General features: G+C 42.1%; 1 protein-coding gene across 1 annotated transcript in view; it reads left to right on the top strand.

The window, feature by feature from the left end:
- Nucleotides 1-8,550, top strand: part of LOC138793868 (tetraspanin-18-like) — a 28,012-nt gene extending 19,462 nt beyond the window's left edge. The window contains exons 3-7 of the mRNA XM_069972585.1: nt 196-270; nt 2,362-2,460; nt 5,273-5,452; nt 5,696-5,779; nt 7,030-8,550. Of these exons, the coding sequence (XP_069828686.1) occupies nt 196-270; nt 2,362-2,460; nt 5,273-5,452; nt 5,696-5,779; nt 7,030-7,077 (486 nt within the window). The 3' untranslated portion in view covers nt 7,078-8,550. The remainder of the gene's footprint in view (nt 1-195; nt 271-2,361; nt 2,461-5,272; nt 5,453-5,695; nt 5,780-7,029) is intronic.
- The last annotated feature ends 10,057 nt before the right edge of the window (nt 8,551-18,607 follow it).

Here is an 18,607-nt window from a genome sequence, read left to right as displayed (position 1 = left end):
GGAGATGACTGGACTGGAGTGGTCAAGTCTAACATATCAAGTCTAACCGCTAGTCACAGCCTCATCTAATAATTGGGGGCTGGGTGGGGGTGTGGGGCAGTGTCATTCCAATCATTGTAGTTGAAATACTTTTTTAAATGTGAATTCTTTCTAACTGCAATTACTGATTATACTTTATACTTTTATTTATTGCAGTTCTTCATACTTATTTTGCTCTTCTTCACTGTGGAACTTGTTGGTGTTATTCTCACCTTGACCTATCAGAAAATGGTAAGTAGCCAAATAAACTGGTAGAAGGTTCGCAGAATTTTGTAAACAATGTAATTTTATTTCACTTTTGTAAGATGGAGTTAAAGAGGAACTCCACATAGTGAAAACTTGTTTTCTATTAAAAGTACATTAAAGTAATATAGATGTGTCTATATAATGTATTACCATAGCTGTACGGTTCTGCCCAACTGGGAGCTAATTTAAATCCAAGAGGTGAAGAAAATGGCCTCTGTGCTGATACACATTGTCTCCTGCTCCCACTGCTCTCCCACCTTAGGAGACAAATATTCCATGCTTCTGTCTCATATTGTGTGTGTTTGCTGAGCACAGGCTGATGATGCAGACAGGCGGCAGGACGTGATGTCACAGGAGGCTTGGCTGGATCCCCCAATCCCCTGAGTGATTCACCATCTCTGACCGCCCAGAAGCAGCTGCTGCATTGATTTCACTGAAGTCTGCAGTGAAATTAGGGCTGTGTTCACACATGTTGGAGTTTCATTGCAGTACTGCAGCGTATTAACAAAAATGATGTAGTAACACAAGTAAATGATGCTAAATAGCAGAGAAAAGCAGAGCTGGCACTGCCAGTCCCACCTGGACAAAATACAAGGCATAAACAGTGTAAGATAAGATAATATGGCATAAAGTCCTTATTGTGGGGCTCAATGTCAAAGATAAAAGATGCTTGATCATAATATGTGAGTGGAGATGAAAAGAAAAAAAAATTAGTTCAAAAAGTTCTTTATATCAGCGTTACAGATAGAGAATACAGTGTGCTATGTGATGTTATAGGTAGAGAATACAGCGTGCTGTGTGGTGTTACAGGTAGAGAATACAGCGTGCTGTGTGGTGTTACAGGTAGAGAATACAGCGTGCTCTGTGGTGTTACAGGTAGAGAATACAGCGTGCTGTGTGGTGTTACAGGTAGAGAATACAGCGTGCTGTGTGGTGTTACAGGTAGAGAATACAGTGTGGTGTTACAGGTAGAGAATACAGCGTGCTGTGTGGTGTTACAGGTAGAGAATACAGCGTGCTGTGTGGTGTTACAGGTAGAGAATACAGTGTGCTGTGTGGTGTTACAGGTAGAGAATACAGTGCGGTGTGTGGTGTTACAGGTAGAGAATACAGCGTGCTGTGTGGTGTTACAGGTAGAGAATACAGTGTGCTGTGTGGTGTTACAGGTAGAGAATACAGGGTGCTGTGTGGTGTTACAGGTAGAGAATACAGCGTGCTGTGTGGTGTTACAGGTAGAGAATACAGCGTGCTGTGTGGTGTTACAGGTAGAGAATACAGCGTGTTGTGTGGTGTTACAGGTAGAGAATACAGTGTGCTGTGTGGTGTTACAGGTAGAGAATACAGTGTGCTGTGTGGTGTTACAGGTAGAGAATACAGCGTGCTGTGTGGTGTTACAGGTAGAGAATACAGTGTGCTGTGTGGTGTTACAGGTAGAGAATACAGCGTGCTGTGTGGTGTTACAGGTAGAGAATACAGTGTGCTGTGTGGTGTTACAGGTAGAGAAAACAGCGTGCTGTGTGGGTGGGACCACAATGAAATGATAAAGTACTGCAAATAATTAAGTAACACAATGAAATTGCAATGTGTGAACACAGCCTAGATGTTCTGCAACAGATTTGGGAGGGGAATGGGCAAGGTGGAGGACTGTGATCAAAAGCTGAGGAAAAGCATTGCATTCTGGAACCAGTACTGCATTCTGGAAACTGCTCAACCAGGAAGTACAGAAACACAATACAAACCAAAAAATCCCAAAACAAATGGATTTTGGTAGTTTCAAAACTGGGATAGATACTGTAGGTAAAGTAATGCTATATGCTTCTGCAGAAGTTTCATTTTTTAACCTCTACCTGGAGTTCCCCTTTAATACTTCAAGTTATTTATAAACTGACTACAGATGAGCGAATCACCCGTCTAAATTAAGTGAAGTACTTTATTTGATCGGCAAGTGGCTCATCAGCCGCCTGGGTGCAGGGAAAAGCTGGATTCAGTCCTGGGAAAGTTCTCCTTTGCTTTGTTTAGACAGGTGATTCGCTCATCTCTAATACTGACCTCTAATGCTGGTCACCTCCTTTTCAGATTAAAGAAGAACATTTCCTGCTTGAGTTACAGAAATATTACAAAGGAGACAACTCTTCAGAAGTTTTCAGCCAGTCTTGGAACAGCATTATGATTGCGGTAATATTTGCTGAGGGCTGATTTTAAGGGGTATTTCCTTCTCAATTAATATAAACTCGTCACATAAAATTCTTTTGAAAATACATTAATTTAACAAAATTGTCTCCTCCTCCTGATTTGCCTGTCCCCCTTCACCAATGCTGATAGCTTGTTGTCTAGGTTACCAACCACCACCCCGGAAAATGCATATCATGATATGTGTAATATACAAAGAAGATTTATACAAAACATCCAAACAGGGAAAAATTGCATTTATAAATTTAGCTACATCAGCAGCAGCAGCAGCCTAGTAATACCAGGGTGAGAAGCCATTTATCTTGGCCTAAAAATACCAGCCTGCCACCATCTACAACAGAAGCACAATTTTTTGCCGCTCCTGGACTGCTGATGACCGGACTCTTCTCAGTACATCTGTGGCTGTGGGTACTGGGGCAATAATGCAGGAGTTAGTGCTAGCTATTTTGCAGGCTAACACTGGGCCGTAGCTTGCTAATGGACACCATCTATTAGGCAGCTGCCTCTACTAAGCCTGTAAATTAAGGAAAAACCCCCCATAAACCAGAGGGAAAAAAAATACTCCAATAAAAACACCTCTCGGTGACCATTTTTATTTACAAAACATAAAAATCTACATAAAAAGTACTTGAGAAAGGCTCAGGAGTGTTAGAGCCGAAACGTTGGTATTTTTATATGCAATGGCTTAAAATAAAGTAAAAATATTTTTTCACCGGATGGATGCTGTCTCTACACCACTTTTTTCTTGCTATTGAGTATCAGGTGTGGGCTTACCTGACGGAGACTGTGCATCCCTGGGAGGTTCCGCTGTTCCAACCTTGGATTTGCTCCCCCACCTCTAGATATGTTCAGGACCTAGTGCCCATACATTCCCCACCACCACCTCCAGATACTGTTCAGGGCGTAGTGCCCATACAAACTGTACGTGCACTAGGCTCTGAGGGGTATAAGGAGAAGGGGAATACTGTCTGATAAAGAGTGTCCATGGATGTCAAGAGCATCTACACGCATTCCACATGATGGAGGCTGTCAATGCCGCAAGTCCGCTACGTTTAGACATTTTATCAGAGAAGCGTTGTTATTTATCCTCCGTAATAACTGTTTTACTTTTGATGGAACGTGGCACGTGAGGATATCTGAACCACGATGGGTGCTCCTATTTGCAACACATAAAAAAACTATTTCCACTATGTCGATGACATTTTCATTGTTTGGAAGGGTGGTTAAAGTGATTTTTCATCGTTTGTCGTTTTAGAATAGGGAAAATGGAGTCAATATGATTTTTTACTAGTATCTCCGTTGGTGAGAGGTTGGAGTTTCTGGACGTGTAGTGGAAATCCATAATGGGGAATTGGTTACCTCCCTGTTCAGGAAACCTCAGGCCACTAACTCCATCCTCCACTACCAGAGTTCACATCCTAAAGAGACCAAACACTTGATTCCGTACTCCCTAAGGGTTACACCAAGGGTTACACCAAGGTGCTTAGATTTTTGGGACTTAAGAATTAGTAAACCCTCCCCCCCATGGTAGGGGGAGATCGGCCCTTGATACTTTTATAAAAAGAAACATTTTGGATAAGTAGAAAATGCTACAGGGTCATTAGGGCTCTGGATCCTTTAAGTGATTTTTTTTATAGTGACCTATAAAACCTATAATACTACATTATATAATACACGTGTTTACACAGCATTCTTTTCTGGACGCTTCACGGACGTTATTGTGCATGGCCGTTATTTTGCCACCAAAACATAGCCTAGGTGTTTAGATTTGGATCCTATGAGCATTGTACCATGTAGTTTACACTCACGATCACCTTCAACAATTTTGCAATGATCAGTAGCATAAAATTGATGTTGTTAGTGCTTATCAGTAGGTAGTGGGAACATAGCCTAATAGTAATTTCCAGCCACAACTGTATGAAAACTTTGGAAAATAAAGAGGAAGTCCCACCAACAGTACAAAAATGGCAGGCAGATGGGGTGAGTGAGAAAAAAAACAAACAAGTGAACCTACCCGTCCCCGTGCCTCCGTTGTGCCACTCCGGGGTCCCGTTCATTGCCGTTAGCTGTCATCTTCTGCAGAAAACTGGGTACGTCACGTACCTTGCTCCTGCAGCAGCAATGTCACAGCCTGGCTGAGCAATTGCCCACTTAGCCAGTCAGTGACTGGGGTTGTGTCCCGTCCCAGTCACTGATTGGCTGGGCAGGCAATCACTCAGCCAGGGTCGTGATGTTGCAGCTAGGAGAGGACCCAGGAGTTGGTGGGACCTCTCCTTTAGGTTCCTATTAGACGAATGGATTTTTTACGATTAACGATAAACGATCGCAAACGAGATTGTTTATCGTTTACCTGAAATCATTCACCATATTACACAGAACGATAGTCGTTACTTACGATTCTTACAGCGATCATTACTATGATCGTTTACTCCATCTGATCCCAGCAAAAGAAGGAACGATGTGGAATTAAACTGAACAATTAGTGAACAAATGTGGAATTACACTGAACGATTAGCAAATGATTAACAATGATTTTAGGGTCAGATTTAAATAACAATCAACCACACATTAACGATTTTTTGATCGTTGACTGCAATTACAATAGGCGGTTATTGTTTAAATTCGAACAATTTAACGATTTTCCACACGATGATCGTCCTGTGTAATAGGGCCCTTAAATACCCATTCTGATACTCCTCTTGTATATACTCCATAAAACACTTTAAGATTAGGCACATCTGATATATTGTGTCTGTTGGTGTAAGCACTACAATGTTGTTTTTTTTACCCGGTTTAGCTGTCCTGTTGTGGTATATCTGGATTGAATGACTTTGATAACAGATCCCATTTCCACCACCTGTATCCCTTTGCACCATGGCCAGAAGCGTGCTGCAAGCGAGACCACCCAGTTGTATCTGGAATCATAAAGGACAAACTGAAGTGCATGGAGAACACTCCAGACTACACTAATAATCAGGTATAAAGACAATCCGAAACACAAATTCTCTGGGCTCTCCCGAAAGACCGCTCCTCTGCTTACATACTTGGTTTATGTAACAAAGATGGAGAGAAATAATTTGGTTATGAATAGAAGATTTAAACATTAGATTTTGAGTTAACCTTGATGGATCAAGACAAACCTTTTATAAAGGTTATGAATGTCCATAAATAAATGTTGTTCTTTTACGTTTTATGTCCTGATTTTTGCTGTTTTCACCAGGGCTGCTTTATTACCATTGCTAGAAGTTTGAAAAAATATATTTCCGTGTCAGGAGCCGTGGGTCTAGGTGTACTTGGAGTTGAGGTAAGATACAATAGTATCTGTATTTATGTTATCATCATCATCATTAAACCTCAATAAAAATAATGATTCATGTGTAATAATGTACCAAGCCCAGGCGCAGAAGAGCGGTGGGCATAGAACGGTTTCAGCACAGGGAAGTTGGTGCCATGGTCCTTTTTTTGAACCTCTGCCCAGTTCCCGTGTGTGGTCCCTTTCTGTTCCCGGGGACCAGGCTGGGTGTGAAGCAGAGGAGGGGGACCAGCCCACCCTCAGAAGAAAACCCCACTTCCCTCTATTGATTCTAATGGCGCCACGTCAAATTGCTGCCTCTATATTAATGAGGAGTGATAGGCCGGCGAAGTAAATCAGTGCATTGTGTCACAGCTGCAGTGATGGTCCGTGCCCCGGGCTACCGCTGCTCCCCCCCGTTCTGAGTCTTCCACGTGTTGTTTCTTCAGCCCCACAGGGTGCCTCAAGTGTCCACGCTCCTGCTTGCTTTCTCCAGCATCATTACTGTCGGCTCGCGACCCTGCCCCCTGGGGCACGCGCGTGCCGCTTCTCTAAGGTTTAAAGGGTCAGAGCGTTCCTAGTTGGTAGTTTACACAAACGCCTCCCTATAAATTCCTGCCCTGTCGCTAATGTTGGAGCCTGCGCATGCTTCCCTTAGCGTGTGGTCCTAGCTCTCCGTTGTTCCTGCCCGCAGCCTTGCTGTGTTCCTGCTGCCTGCAGTTTAAGCCGTGAGTCCTGCTGTGTTCCAGCCTGCCTACGTGTATCCAGCTGTACCTCACCTGCTGTTTTTAGCAAGCCAAGCCAGGGGTAGCATCCTGGGGGTCGTATGCCGCAGCAAGTCCAACCCGTCCAGCAGCGGGCACTGGTGAAGACCAGCGGCCCCTTAGACTCTGCTTCTTGGTGCGGATTACGCCATCGCTAGCGGTGGTACAGTGGATTCGCGACTCTAGTCATTACACATAGAGAGCAGTTGTCCTGCTTGTCGATCAAAATGCCTTATTTACAAATTGGTTAAAGTCAAGATTTAGTGACTACAATGCTGAGAATAAAGGTAAGAAAGGGACCTGTGTGCTATGGAAACACAACAGCAGGTTATAATCTTAGAACTTGCTGTTAGTTTCTCCTATAGTGGAATTCCACCCTGAAGTCAGGATAAAAAATAAAAGACTGAAAAGTCAATGTAACTTTATATACTGTATAATCCAATAATAAGACTGCATTTATATTATATTTAACTCTTATGTACTATTTTTTACCAACAGATGTTCGCCATGTTTTTTTCTCTTTGTCTGTATTACAACTTTGACTAGAACCATGGATGGAGATGACAATCAAGCGGCAAGATCCACGAGATATCTTTTTATAGTATTCGTTTCTCATGGGAGCTGCATTTATAGTAATGTTAAGGGGGGGACCTAATGGCTCTTCTGACAAGTCTGCCTTTCGGACTGCTATCACATAACAGCAGTTTTTTTAAAGCTGCCACTGCAGTTTTTGAGCCAAAATGACCAGAAAAAGTACTTATAATTCTGTTTTTTGCTGGATCAACTTTGGTTCAAAAACTGCAGTGACCGGGCTCCAAAAAACTGCAGCCTAATAAATATTTGTATATGCGTTGTGTACCTCTCTTTGTACTCCAGGAAATGTTTAAATTGGCAACTGGGTGTTACAATTATTCTGGAGAATAACTACATCCAGTTTCGTATTCAACCCAAAAAAACGTAAAGGAGACGGTGCTTCAAGATAAATTGTGTATTTTCTTCACAACTATGTGTGACATCTCTGGCATCACACATGGCAGTTTTTTTTGGGGAAAACCGCCAAAGGAGTTTTTGGGCAAAAGCCAGAAGTGCATTTAAACGGGATGAAAAATAGAAAGGGAGGTCTCGTACTCTTCTTTTCTGTTGGATCCACCTCTGGTTTTGGCACAGAAGCGGCAATGATGGTTTTCCCAAAAACTGCTGTGTTTGATTTCAGCCTCAAGAAGCTTCAGATTTGGGGCTCAATTGTTTCTTTTGTTAATACATTGTGTCCGTATACAATATGACAATGTTAGAGCTGATTGGACAGTATTTTTTTCCGGGAGATGTAACAGAGGAACGGCAGAAGCTATTGTGTTTTTTTTATTTTATTTTTATTTTAAAAAAATCTGTTCCAGAATTGTTATTTAATGTGGGAATACATTTAATAAAACAGACATATTAGAATAGGTGACAATTCCTCCTTAGATCGTGGAGGTGCATTATATGGACACTATTATGGGGGGGGGGGAAAAAAGGATAAAAGGGGTATTCTGCTAATTTTAAATGAACATAACAAACATACTATTCATGCCACTCTGTACTCCCACTGTTTCCTTCCACAGCATGTTTGGGGTCCCTGGCTAAACAATCCTGCCTCCACTTCTGAGACTCGTCTCATCAGTGACAGCCCACTCAGCCAATCACTAACTAAGATGGGACAGTGCCGTGAGCTGAGCTGGCTGTCCCTGCTGAGACGAGTCTAGGAACTGGAGGGGGGATTCAGCCAGGGGCCCAAACATGCTGTAGGAGGACACAGTGGGAGCACGAAGAGGTAAGAATTGCATGTTTATGTTCTCCACCAGGGCAGCAACATATTAAATACTTAAAATAAGCGGAATACTTCCTTCTGAATAATTTCAACACCAAAATTCTACAAAAAATTATTTGATAATACTGTTAGACTGTAGACAGAAGCTGTTCTATCTCAGGTTTCATTTTATGGCTACAATTCCAAAAAAATAAAAATGATAAAATGTCTGTGTGCCTAATATGTAATGTTAAAATTTTGATAAGACTACTTTGTACATTATAGCATTTAGCGTTAATTTAACATGATCTTTTCATAATAAACTTGCAGTTAAAAAATAGTAGAAGTCATACATATGTTTGCCCCTAACGTTGGACCACGCTTCACCCCTTCACTAAGGAATCTATGATTTCAGTTTAGTATAGACATTCATTGGGCGGCGATAGAAATGATTCCAAACTGTTATTCCCAATTTCCAACAAATGGAATTTCCACATGTTGGGTAATATAAGCATTACAGTATCTTTTGACTAAAAAAAAATAGATTTTTATTATTTTTAAATTTTTTTTAGATATTTGTTAATTTAAAGAGACTCTGTCATTAGGTTTATGTTTTCCTATCTAAGGGTAGCCTAAACTAGTGACAGAGAAGCTGAACAGAATGATGTATTGTACTGTCAATTAGCAACTGGAGGGCGGGGGAGGGGTTTGACAAGAATCCCATTCTCCTGCATATTAGGAGAACGGCTGAATAAAATTATGTAAGTAATACACTGATCTGTTCAGCATTTCTGGCTCTAGTTTATGCTGGATCATTGAAGACAGAATAAACTTAGTGACAGATTCCCTTTAACCCCTTAGTGACCACGATGCTGCCTTTTCACGGCGGTCACTAATGGGCTTTATTCCGATGCATACGCCTTTTAACGGCAGACGCATGGGTATAAATTGCCGCCCAGCGGCAGCAGAGCGGGGGATCAGCGGTCAGTGTGACAGCTGACCCCCCCTGAAACTGCTCCGGGCAGTTTAACCTGTTATCTAACGGGTCCCAGGCGGCACCGCGGGTATACTCAATTGATCGGAGGTCCCGTGGTGAAGTCCGTCCCCCTGACGGTCTCCATGGTGATCCCGGGGTCCTAATGAAGGCCCCCGGGCTCACCATAGATATGCCTCTGCTCGGCCATACAGAGGTATGGCCAAGCAGATGCCTGTCGGCATGTAGCTCACACATATACAATACACTGCATTATAGCAGTAATGCAGTGTATTGTGTCAGTGATCAATAAAACACGACACACGCTGTAAAAAATAAATAAAAAAACAGTACCAGAATAGCTGTATTTTATCAATCCACTTTAGAAAATACGTCATAAAAGAGATCAAAAAGTCACATACATATAAAACTTAGAATCAATAGAAACTACAGATCTTCAGGCAAAAAATAAGCCCAAAACCATCTCTGTCGCGCAAAAGATAAGAACACTATGGATCTTGCAATGCGGCGACAGTTTTTGTGGGTTTTTGCTAGGAAGATAGTTTCTATTGCGCCAAAGTGGTAATAGTTAAAAAAACCTATACAAATGTGGTATCGCCGTAACCGTAGTGACCCAGAGAGTACATGTATTATGTTATTAGTGACCGCCGATACGGATTTTTACGTATAACCACGTAACCATTACCTGTAACCACCCCAGATTACTCATAACCACCCCAGATTACCTGTAACCACCCCAGTTTACCCGTCACCATCACAGATTGCCTTTAACCACCCTAGATTGCCCTTAATCTCCCCAGATTGCCCGTAATCTCTCCAGATTGCCCGTAATCTCCCCAGATTGCCCGTATCTACCCCAGATTGCCCGTAACCACCCCAGATTGCCTGTAACCACCCCAGATAGCCCGTAACCACCCCAGATAGCCTGTTAACACCCCAGACAGCCCGTAACCATCCCAGACAGCCCGTAACCACCCCAGATTGACCGTAACCACCCCAGATTGGCACAGACTGCTCGTAACCACCCCAGATTGCCCATAACCACATCAGATTGCCTGTCGCCACCTCAGATAGCCAGTAAACAGCCGAGATTGTCCATTACCACCCCAGATAACCAGTAAACACCCATATATTGCCTGTAACTAAAATGATACTCCTTCTCTTCTGAGCCTGGCTGTGTGCCCATACAGTGGTTTATGCCCACATATGGGGTACCATTGTACTTAGGAGAACCTCAGTTATAAATGTTGGGTGCTTTTTCTCCCCTGTTCCTAGTGAAATTGAGAAATTTCAAACTAAACAAACATGTTATTGGAAAAATTCAAGTTTTTTCATTTTTACGGTCTAGTTTTGAATACTTTCCTCCAATACCTGTTTTCCACCACACCCCAAGATGAATTCTTTGAGGGGTGCACTTTCCTAAATTGGCTGACTTTTGGGGGGTTCTATTTTGTTGACATTACAGGAGCACTGCAAATGCACCTGGTGCTCAGAAACTTCAGCAAAATCTGAACTGGAAATGCTAATAGGCGCTCCTTTCCTTCTGAGCCCATACAGTGGTTTACGCCCACATATGGGGTACCGTTCTACTCAGGAGAACCTGCGTTACAAAATTTGTGGTGCATTTTCTTTTAATGTTTATTATGAAAATTAGATACTTTAATCTTAACAAATATATTATTGGAAAATTTCTATTTTCCATTTTTTTCCGGCCTAATGGTGAATACTTTCCTCCAGCCCCTGTAGGGTTAAAATGCTCATTATCCCCCTAGATTAATTCTTTAAGGTGGCTAGTTTCCAAAATGGGGGTTTCCAGTATACAAGCCTCCTGAATCAACTTAAAAAAAGAACTGGTCCCTAAAAAAAAAATCCGTTTTGGAAATTTCATGAAAATTTGATAATTTGCTGATACATTTCTAAGCCCCGTAACACCCTAAAAAAATGAAATATGTTTACGAAATGAAATCAGAATAAAGAGGACATATTGATAATGTAACTTACTAACTAATTTTTGTCATGTAACTTTCTTTTTTTAGAAGCAAAGAATTTCAAAGTTCGTAAAGTGCAAACTTTTCAAATTTTTCATGATATTTTGATGTTTTTCACAAAAAAACACACGACAGTGACCAAATTTTGCCACTAACATAAAGTACCATACAGTATGTTACGAAAAAACAATCTCAGAATCTCAAAGATATATATATATATATATATATATATATATATATATATTGATAAACACCTCAATCAAGTAGAGAAACAATTCAACCTTATGGCACAAATGTAAAATTTTTTTTTTTTTTATAAAATCACTGATTATATACGGACAAAGAAACAACAACCAGGGGATTACACGGGGAGCTGGTAAAAAAAAAAAGCCAGGCCACAATAATTATATGTCAGTATGCAGAGAGAAATATTAGATTACATAGTGCTCTGGCTCCATCTGCTGGCTACACACAATAATGCATATAGAATTAATTGAAGTGCTTCATACATTTCTGTGATTCCCTATAGCCTTTACACCAACATTACAGAAAGGACAAAAAAGCAAAAGAAGCATCTATCTATTATCTATCTGTCTATCTATCTATCTATCTATCTATCTATCTATCTATCTATCTATCCAGGGGCATAGCTAAAGGCTGATGGGCCCTGGTGCAAAATGTTAGCTTGGAGCCCCCCTATCTCACCCGATCAGGCAAAGTCATATCTAACGTTATATCCAATTACTCTAATGTGCCACCATGTTCTAATGCACTGCCACTGCCTCCACCTCATGTACTGCACTACTGCCCCCTAAAATTAATGGACTGTACTGTGTCATTGTCTAATCATTGTATTCCAATCTTTGACTCTCCAGCTGAAAAACTACAACTCTCATCATAAACTGCCAGTTGGAAACGATGGGGGTTGTAGTGCTGCAACCTGAAGAGCCACATGCTGCAAAACTACAACTCCAATAATAAACTGTCAGCAGGGCACAATGAAGTTTGAACTTCTGCAACCTGGAGAAGTCACCTGATATCACCTGCAGTCCTATGTAACACCGCAGATAACAGTGATATCCCTCTGAGTACAGATAATGTAGTAGTCACATGCAGTCCTATGTAACACCACATAACACAGTGGTATCTCTGAGTACAGATAATGTAATAGATTTCACCTGCAGTCCTATGTAACAGCACAGATAACACAGTGATATCCCTCTGAGTACAGATAATGTAGATGTCACCTGCAGTCCTATGTAACACCACAGATAACACAGTGATATCTCTGAGTACAGATAATGTAGTAGCTGTCACCTCGGGGCACCCCTACTAAATGATGTTCTACAAAATAAGAAAAGTGTCAAACAGGGACTCACAGGTGATGTCTTTTTTGATCTGAGGCGTCACTTTCCCTTTTCCTCTCCATCCGGCCCAGACCTCCATGATGATTCCTTCCAGATATATTTCATCTTTTCAGAACCTGCAAGACAAACAATTTAGGCTCCGCACATTTCTAGCAACTTCCTTTCCTTTCTCCCTCCTGTAGGCTCCCATAGTAACTGCACTGTGTGGGATGCCCCCTGTATGTAGGATCCCCTGCTGTGCCCCCTGTATGTAGGATCCCCTGCTGTGCCCCCTGTATGTAGGATCCCCTGCTGTGCCCCCTGTATGTAGGATCCCCTGCTGTGCCCCCATGAGCTAATAATACCCCCAGAGGTGCCCCCATGAGCTAATAATGCCCCCAGAGATGCCCCCATGAACTAATAATGCCCCCAGAGATGCCCCCATGAACTAATAATGCCCCCAGAGGTGCCCCCATATACTAATAATGCCCCCAGAAGTGCCCCCATATACTAATAATGCCCCCAGAGGTGCCCCCATGAACTAATAATGCCCCCAGAGGTGCCCCCATATACTAATAATGCCCCCAGAGGTGCCCTAATGAACTAATAATGCCCCCAGAGGTGCCTCCATATACTAATAATGCCCCCAGTGGTGCCCCCTATGAACTAATAGTGCCCCCATGAACTAATAATGCCCCCAGAGGTGCCCCCATATACTAATAATGCCCCCAGAGGTGCCCCCATATACTAATAATGCCCCCAGAGGTGGCCCCCATATACTAATAATGCCCCCAGAGGTGCCCCCATGAACTAATAATGCCCTCAGAGGTGTCCCATGAACTAATAATGCCCCCAGAGGTGCCCCCATGAACTAATAATGCCCCCAGAGGTGCCCCCATGAACTAATAATGCCCCCAGAGGTGCCCCCATATACTAATAATGCCCCCAGAGGTGCCCCATGAACTAATAATGCCCCCAGAGGTGCCCCCATGAACTAATAATGCCCTCAGAGGTGCCCCCATGAACTAATAATGCCCCCAGAGGTTCCCCCATGAGCTAAGGCCCCCAGAGGTGCCCCCATGAACTAATAATGCCCCCAGAGGTGCCCCCATGAACTAATAATGCCCCCAGAGGTGCCCCTAAAAAAACAAACATTCTACTCACCTAATCCGCGCTGTGTGGCTGCAGGCAGCAGCTCTTCCTCCTCTTCGGGCTCCATCTTGCGAGCCGCAGGGACGGGACTTCCGGCAGGCGTGATGACGTCATATCATCACTCCTGCCGGAGAGGTCACGTCCCGGCCTCCCATAGGCTGCTGGTATGAAGTGCTGGCAGCCTATGGGAGGGAATACAGGAGTAGGACGCTGACAGGTCCTGCTCCTGTATTCTGATCGCTTTAATGTTCCATCATCAAAGCAATCAGTGCATCCCGAGAAGCTGCGCGGCCGCAGCTTCCCGGGATGCTCAGAGACAAGTGGCAAGGGGGGCCTTGTGGGGCCCCCTAGCGTAGGGGCCCGGTCGCCATGGCGACCGCTGCGACCCCTATAGCTACGCCACTGTATCTATCTATATATCTATCTATCTATATATCAACCAATCAATTATCTATCTATCTATCTATCTATCTATCTATCTATCTTCTATCTCTCTCCTATCTATCTATCTATCTATCTATCTATCTATCTATCTATCTATCTATCTATCATCTCCCTATCTAGGCAAAGGGATGATCCATGGCAATCCAGGTAAGTGAAAAAGCATAGTGGTTTAAAAATTAACACATTACAGGGTGCAACACAGCAAAGCACAACGTTTCGGCCGTGCAACTGCCATTATCAAGTACAATCCAGTGAGCGTTCAACTACTGGGTGGTCTGGTTGTTTGCATTAAGGTTTGATACGTTACTTTTGTATTAATAACTTTTATTAATTAATGACATTTACTTCCGCATAGCCTTTCAGCAATGTGGCTTTGATTTTACATTATTGTACACATGTGTGCGGACTTCAGAGTACTGGCGTCTCTCATTGCAGGAGGGGGCGGCGGGGAGCTGCGGGGGGGCTGCCCGGGTGATCGCTGATCGTCCGGGCAGCCCATAGGATATAGCAGCGTCTGCTGCCGACGCTCCTATTCAATAGAGCGACGGCAGCAGATCGCTGCTATATCAGTCGCTTGATTTTCAACATGTTGGAAAACAAGCGACTGCAACGATCAGCCGACATAAACGATGTCGGCTGATCGTTGCACTCTATTCCACGGGACGATTATCGTCCGTAGCAGCCGACATCGTCCGAATACGAACGATAATCGTTCCGTGGAATAGGGCCTTAAGACTAAGTTCACATCACGATTTTGCAATCCGTCTCACTGTATCCGTTTTGCAAAATGTACAGAAAAATGTGGTGAACCATATTAAAAAAAAACAGATCCGTTTTTTTTATAATGTAAGTAATGGAATGGAATGGAATGGAATGGAAAACGGATCAAAACGGATGGCATAAAACAGCATCCGTTTTTACCATCCGTTTTTTTTCCAAGGAGTGGATACATTAAATGGATAGAAAAAACTTGATGTGAACCTAGCCTTACATACACTATTTTGGACCGATTGGTCCCATATTATGAGTGACACGTATTTGCAACAATGTAGGGATATTTAAATAAGTTCACTGAATTGCACTTGAAAATGGTGGTTGCACCACTGAAACATTGTGCTTTGCTGTGTTGCACCCTGTAATGCATATTTTAAAAAACGTCTGTTTTTTGCCGTGATTTAACTGACTGCAATGGCAACGCATTGAAGTCAATGAGAAGACTGAAGTCCAATGCACACGATGGGGGACATTTATGAAGTCCGGCGTTTTTTTACGCCGGGCTTACAAAAGTCCCCGCAGCTCCGCAGCTCAGGGGATTTATGTAGAGGCGCATTGCCTCTACATAAATCCTGGTCCCAAAATTTTGAAACCTATGCCAGCTCAGAGCTGGCGTAGGTTTCAGTAAAAAATTTTCATGGAAAAAATGATAAATGCGGCGCACATAGAGGCCACGCCCCCTCTGCGTACAGCCGCACCCCCCGTAATGCCCCCTCTCCATCTCCACTGGCGAAGGTGGCGCAGATGGGGCAGATGCGGAAAAAATATTCGCAAAAATACAGTGTGCGAATATTTTTACGCCAGTTTGCCCCATCTGCACCTAAAAAAGGCATTTATGCCTTTTCATACATGTCCCCCAATGTATTAAATAACGGACGTTTTTGCCGCGGACGTCAAAATAATGATCATGATAATTATTTTCGAACATCTTTTGCAAACAGCGGACGTCTTTTTATAAGTAGTTCACACACAGTTTTTCTTTTGCCACCGTTCTTTCTCCGTTTTTACTATTAAATTCAATGGACTTTTCAATTAAGCCGCATCCAAAGGCCAATTAGTCACCAAACTAGAATAATGTACCAACACCAGTCATTGCACTAAGAGAAGGCAGGACAGCTAAATAACATCCGTTACATTAAACTCAAAATAATGGACGTAATTTAAAAAAAACGTTGTGTGAACATAGCCTTTCACTTACCTGATGTGCCATGGATAATCGCTTTACTTAACTACAGAGGTTTGTGGTCGGAGGAACATCTGCTGGCACCCATTCTGCTGGGAATTGTGCCACTCACATCCTGAATCTATCTATCTATCTATCTATCTATCTATCTATCTATCTCCTATCTATCTCTCATTTATCTATCTAGTAAATGTACCAGAAGAAATTTATACATTCTTGACATTTGCACATAAATTCATTAGAAGATAATAAAACCAATGATCTCTTTGGGACATGTTTGGCTACACTGAGTATTTCCTAATTTGTTGCTGTTCTCTAACAGGCCCCCTAGATGGCGATGTTGATACAGTAATCTGGATGCCTGGTGCAATTTGAAAAAAAAATTCTGCTCGTATTCATCATTTTGAAAATGAGATGAAGCAAATTCATCAGCCGGCTATCCCTTGCATTTAGTACAGTTGCTAGCATTGTACAATCCCAGTGAATTGCATGAAATTGCTATTTGATGAATCCCAAACACTGCATATTAGTCACAAAAAGCCAAAGAGGCCGCTAATTATACTTTTTCCATTCAATACAATGTAGTTATAACAATAAAAGTTGTTTATCTTGAAATAATTATTTTGAGCATAACAACACAGATATACTTCACCCTATACATTGCGTAAAATACAGGGATCTCTGATATTCTTTCTATTGACTTCAGCTGTTTATTACACTCTTTAATTATTGGTTCTTTTTATCACACAGCATGCATGTATACCAATCAGCCATAACATTAAAACCATTGACAGGTTAATATATTGTGTCGAAGGGTGGGATATATTAAGCAGTAAGGTGATGTCCTTGAGCCAGGAAAAATGTCATAAATGTAAGGATCTGACACACGTACCTGTCTCTCTCCATTATATAAATGGCCAATCCAGTCTGCTGGACTGACCCCTCTCAAATGACTGACCAACCATGTAATACAAAGACAGTAGAGTCCTTTAGAGTAGAAGCCGCTCTGATCTACATGATGTTCATATAACCAAATAGGCATTATTCTCATGAGATAGCCCGTTCCTGACTGGCTCACCTTAATTAATAGGCTATGCAAGGGAAGGGGTGTAGGGAGTCTCCTCCATATACAGAGGGTGTCTGCTGCTAATGACTGACATCAATGATCCCTCTGATGACAGTGATTTAACCATTTAAAAGCGATTGCAGTATTTAAATATTGTAATGACAGGTGCCGCACTAATAGAGTATGGCCCTTCCAGATCACCGATCTAACTGATCCTGCATAGCATTGCATGGGTCAGTATTAGCAATCTAATGATTGCTTATGAATGTTCCTTAGGGGAACCTAAAAAGTGAACAAGAAAAGATTAAAAGAAAAAGTTGAGGAAAATGTTAAATAAAAAAAAACCACATGGTAAAGATAAAAACTACAGATGGTGGCTCAAACAAACAGCACCCAAATAGCTCTGTAGACATAAAATAAAAAAGTTAAAGGTTCGAAATATGGTAATTTAAAGGGAACCTGTGACCAAGATAATGCTATCTAATCTATTGTCATTATGTTATAGAGCAGGAAGAGGTGAGAAGAATGATATATATCTTTGTGGGAAAAGATTCAGTATAACTTGTAACAGGTAAATTGAAATGTTAACAAGTCCAGTGGGCGGTGTCACTCAATGGACTGGACTCTTTAGCATAAAAACATCAGAGATTTCAATCAATCAATCAATTTCCAAGGCATACTGAATCTTTTCCCATAAAGTTCCGTCTGCTCTATAAAATTATGCTGATAGCTTAGGAAGCATTTTCATAGTGACGAGTTCCCTTTATAAATGTTTAAATTTTTTTCTAAATGTAGTAAAAAATGAATAGCGGGAATTGTAAAAAGAATATACGCTATTACTATACCTCAGACCCCTTTGGCGTGTATTTTGGGGGTGCTCCAACTCCCCAATATGGAGGAGATGGATATCCTGGCGGTGCAACGAATCCTCTATCAGGCTCGCAAGGTAATTGCCTCTCGGTGGATCCAACCTGAACCTCCAACGGTATTAGAATTCATAAACAAAATGAACCATTTAATCAGGTTGGAAAGGAGTGTGTATCTCAAGAGAAAATGTACAGCTAAGTTTGAACGCATCTGGGGTAGATGGGTGGATACTCCGGGATTACCGAGCAGAATACTTTGGGAATGTTGTAGAAACGGCAGACAAATTTTTCTCAACCAAATGGCCGGATGTGATAGTAGGTCTTTCCCGACTCATTAATCCCTCCCAGAAGGGATTGCACCATCCCAAGTAGGGAATATTGTGACTATCTGATCTCTCCCCCCCCCTCTCCCCCTGACAAAAGGTTACATATAGAGACAAATCTTTTTAATGACCGAGTGTACTCAAAGTCTTTCCC

This window comes from Dendropsophus ebraccatus, chromosome 5, assembly GCF_027789765.1.
Source record: "Dendropsophus ebraccatus isolate aDenEbr1 chromosome 5, aDenEbr1.pat, whole genome shotgun sequence".
In the NCBI taxonomy this organism is placed as follows: Eukaryota; Metazoa; Chordata; class Amphibia; order Anura; family Hylidae; genus Dendropsophus; species Dendropsophus ebraccatus.
This window is presented reverse-complemented; position numbering and strand designations above follow the sequence as displayed.